General features: G+C 41.6%; 1 protein-coding gene across 1 annotated transcript; it reads right to left on the reverse strand.

Moving 5' to 3' along the window:
* Nucleotides 1–1,285: 1,285 nt before the first annotated feature.
* On the reverse strand, nucleotides 1,286–4,245 carry LOC107757966 (whirlin-like). Its single transcript, XM_016575574.1, has 3 exons — nucleotides 4,065–4,245; nucleotides 3,045–3,845; nucleotides 1,286–1,345 (listed from the first exon to the last, which is right to left on the reverse strand). The coding sequence occupies exons 2-3, from the start codon at nucleotides 3,771–3,773 to the stop codon at nucleotides 1,316–1,318; spliced, it is 759 nt and encodes a 252-aa protein (XP_016431060.1). The 5' UTR covers nucleotides 3,774–3,845; nucleotides 4,065–4,245; the 3' UTR covers nucleotides 1,286–1,315.
* Nucleotides 4,246–4,667: the final 422 nt, after the last annotated feature.

Below are 4,667 nucleotides of genomic sequence, written 5' to 3' on the forward strand. Positions count from 1 at the left end.
TTTTCTGGTAAGATATCTGTACTTTTACTTGAGTATGGCTTTCAGGTACTTTATACACCACTGGGTAAGGGGCATGACATCTCCCGACCAGGCGCCGAGTGGTGCCAATCACAACACACACTGGCCTTGCTAACCAATCACAGCACATTTCGTATTTCAGAAGTTGGGCCTTCATTTGATACAGGAACTATTCGAGCCGTTCATGCCATACTGGAGCGAGAGGTGTTGTAATGATGTAAAATATGTGAAAAAGAATGTGTTTTTCGAACAACCTAGTATGAGAGCCTGTTCTAGTACACCCCCAAAACAAAATCAAGACTTTGTAAAAGAGCATAATAGGACCCCTTTTATAAAATATACACACTATTTTTAATTATCACCTTAATTTTTTAAATGAAAATTACAAGACCCATTATTTCTATTTTACAGTGAACCAATTATTTCTACACTGATGCTTAGTGTGATTATCACATCGCAAAGGCTGTGACAAATAAAATAAATATATGTGCTGTGTGTTTCAAGTGCAGCACTGTGTTCATTTTCATGCGAGCAGCTCATGATGTAAATGGTGCTCCACAAAAGCTACATCTCTGCATCTACTCTTGAGTTTCGGTCACTTATAAAGTGCATTTGGGAACGCAACATGTGCCAACCATCTTCCCAAACTTCTAATGACAAACTTATAAACCTAAAAGACTTAAATACTCACTCCCTGTGGAGACCATATTAGTATTAGTATTATAAAATTTGTATTATAATTTTGCAGTTGTACTGTAAATTTAAAATTTATTATTATTATTATTATTATTATTTTCTTATACTATTTTCATTTTACAGTGGATAACTACAACAATAATATTTCTTATTTTAATATTATTAAATTTAAAATATCATTATTACTCTTATTATTTTTAAGCGCAACCTGGAGCTTAAAAACAAAAATATTTTGAAATCACTTTTTTTCCGAAAAATTATTTACATGAAATTGCAGGCCTAAAAGCTTCCACGATAGTGTATTATTGTGTTAACAATGATTTTGTATAAATGTGACAATCCTGGTTGGTAAATTTGTTTGTCAGTCCAGTGAGTTATTCTTGTCCAGAATAAGCTGCAACATGGACAAGCTTGCCTTAAAGCTAAAGGCCATGTCATCTTCCATATAATATATTGTGTTAACAACTCTGATATTGTCAAATAAGTTCAGTTCACACCTCTGCCTTATAGTAAACTTCACAGGCAATGCGAGACGGCCAATTCTCACCTCACCCATCTTTATTTAGAAATGCTTACAGGCTGGCACTTTGAGTAAACATGGTCAATCACTTTTAATCCCTCCATATGGAACCTGCAATCAAGACAGACTGACTCGCTTAATAAAGCTTCACAAACAGGCGTCAAGGCCCTGAACTTCCATTATATAAACTACAATATTAATGTAATTAAACAGCTATACTTGATACTGCTGGTGTGACTGACAGAAAGCAAAAACTGTCTAAATAGTGCCAAGCCAAGTGTAGCTGATACAGGACTGAGCTTCCATGCAACGATTTGACTCACATTGTTATTTGCTCTGTGCTTTTTTTAGTTTGTGGATTCAATTCTGACAGGCAAACAAGACTGTTACATGAGTAAGACGGGCAGTACAACAAAGCAAGGACGATACAAAAGAATGCTGCACTTCCCTCAGCAGTCTAACGTGAATGCTTGAAAAACAAAAAACAAACACAGAATGAGCCTGCCCACACAAATAGTCAAAGAGAGAGAGAGTGAGCGAGCAAAGAGGAAAGTAAGAGTGAGGTGGCTGCCTGTCATTGCTCTTCTTCTGCAAACTGTACAAGCTTCAATTGTTATGCAACCAATGATTTAACTCTCAAATCTAGATCTAAAATTAGTGATGATACTAGATTCCACCACAGGCAAATTTCAGCATATGTCTCCGTTACAAACACCAGAACTTCCAATTCTCTTCACAATTCCTGAGACCAGCACCAGCTCCAACGGGGTGTTTTGAGTCAATTATCCAATTTCCTGAAATTACCTTTGGACACACAGATGAGAGCAAATGTGTTAAAAAAAAAGGCCAGGATTAGGACCATGTGAAGAGAAGAGAACGAGGGAGATGGTTTAGTCACACTGCCAGTGGCCAGGTTGGGGTTGAGGCCAAAAGTTAGTGCACAGTAATGTGTAATCAAGTGGGCAAAAAAAGGATTGATTTTAGCCCTGCTAAAGCCAGTAACTCTGACTGGGACTCCGGCCAAAGATTTTTCTGCAGGGCTGTGACACTGGTAAAGGACTTTACAGGATGAGAGGAGGGAGGGGGGAAGCAAATTGGGCTGTTTGGTACAAAAAAGGAGAGTCAACACTATAAAAATGAAAAGACCAACTGGGGTTCCTCACACTGCCACACTGACAGATCCCTCTAGAGCAGCGATTCCCAACCAGAGGTATGTGCACCCAAGGAAGTACATGTGTAGATACTGTATTTATTACAACATCATACATTATTTGCACACCTGCTCTTATTGATCATTTTATTTAATCTTTATAGATATAAAACTATAAAGAAATAAACCATGTAAGTGTTTGGTATGGTTCATTCATATCTGATATTTCATACTTGAGGGCCTTTGATAATAAATTCTACTATAACTGCAAATGACTTATGTGAAATGTCCCATCTGGTTTTCATTGACAAAGTTTCTCCATGATTACCAGAACACTCGGAACCTGTGAAAGACCAACAATCTCAAGTGCAATTGCATCAACACCTCTCTTGGTTTACTGAATGACTCATTCCCAGTCTTAGAGTTTTTGCAGTGGCCTATCAGACAACTTCCATTTTTTATAAAGTGTCTATAGGTTTTCTAGAAGTTTCCATCAGTGCGGCAGTCTGATGAACCCCCAACCCCCCACCCCCATTTTTTTAGTGAATAATATCAGACTTAACAGATCCACAAAAGATTTCTCATAAGATATGAAATGTTTAGAACGCCAAAACACACGTTCACTCACACACACACACTAACATAGAGATCACACATCACCTTGACTGCCTCTCCATGAGTGACTCGGTCAAACACCATGTTATTGACTTTCATGATCTGGTCTCCAACTCTGAGCCCCTCTCTCTCAGCGGATGATCCCGGCTCCACCAAAGACACATAGATGCCAACTCCATGCTCTGACCCACCCCGTATGCTGAATCCCAGGCCTTCGTGGCTCTTGCTCCTTTTCAGCGTAACTTGGCGGATTTCATCAGGCGCTTCCTGCATCAGCGCTGGCGCTGTCCCCTCAGCCGTGGTGCTGAAAACAGGAGCCGCGGGAACGGATCTGTGACTAGGACCGGCCTGCTCGGACTCGTGCAGAAAGTGCACCGAGGATGCTCCTACATGCGCGTTCGTGCTGCTGATGTCTTCCGAGCACTCATGCATGACACTGGCTGCCAGAAGATCCGTTTTCAGATAAAGCCCTTCCGATGTGTACTGGTCGAATAGCAGCTGGTCCGAGCGGGGTATAACCAGGCGCAGCATGGGTAACAGTTGGCGCTTGTTGGGTGTGTTGAGAATGACTTTGAGAGTCTGCACGAGATCAAAGACATTGCGCTTGGCGTGGTAAACGTTGAGACAGTGGATGAACTGCTCCCTTTCGAAGTCGTTGAGCAGCACGTTGAGCGCGTTGTGCAACTTCTTGACGTTAACGGAGAGCGCGCGGCCACCGGAGCCCAGGGAGTTCACGCCCGACTTGAGAGAAGCGCGCTCCAGATCCGTGCTCATTCTCGGACACCTCAAAACCACAGGGGGATTTCACATCAGGCATTAGGAACAGAGCACGGTCACTGTCTCTTGCTAAAAAACAGAAATGCACCACGATTCGTGCGTTAAACTTAAGTCTAGCTGAAGTCTTCGTTCGCTCAAAATAACAACACTAATACAGCAAAAGGGCAGAATAACTAGTGCAATAAAGTTTCGAAACTTTTGATTATAAATAACATTTGTTTAGTAATAACTTTGAATTCTATATATTGTGGGAAAAGTACACTGTTCTTCCAAAGGCAAACAACAAACCCGAATTAAGGTTTTGTCCCGCGAGGATTTGGCGTCCGTAATAGTGACTTTAATCCTTTTGGTAACACATCGTGCGAGGAGAAACGGGTGGTGAGACGTGTCCAGCACCGAGAAAGAAACAAAAAACACAGCACGAACGTGTCGAGTTTGCCAGCTGCGCTCAGCAGAGGAGCGCGTGTGGTCAGTGTGGCTCGCTCGGATTTCTTGTCGCTACTACTACTGAGTCCGTAGTGAGACACCGACGCGGGCGCTCGGGAGGAAATGACGCACGCGCGAGGCGCCTCTGTTGCTTAGGAACAAACAACTGTGAGGAACGCATTTGTACAAGCTACACCACATCTTTCCTGTGCGTGAGCTATTTTTAATGTTCAAGGCCCATCGAGCTATTGACGTTAATCAATTGAAAAATAAGTCGTTTCCAAAGAGCTTTGCGCACTTAACGTGAAAGTTCTCACAGTCGAAACCACAGCCGCCTGATTTCAACTTTACAGATATGTGCCATAGGCAGATCGGTCCGTGTATCATCCTAACATTCAATTATTCCATTCAATCTGGTAAAAGAAAAATTGTAAAGCCGGTAAATGTTTCGTTTTTCTGTATGAA

The sequence above is a fragment of the Sinocyclocheilus rhinocerous genome, unplaced genomic scaffold, assembly GCF_001515625.1.
Source record: "Sinocyclocheilus rhinocerous isolate Xijiao unplaced genomic scaffold, SAMN03320098_v1.1 scaffold1948, whole genome shotgun sequence".
In the NCBI taxonomy this organism is placed as follows: Eukaryota; Metazoa; Chordata; class Actinopteri; order Cypriniformes; family Cyprinidae; genus Sinocyclocheilus; species Sinocyclocheilus rhinocerous.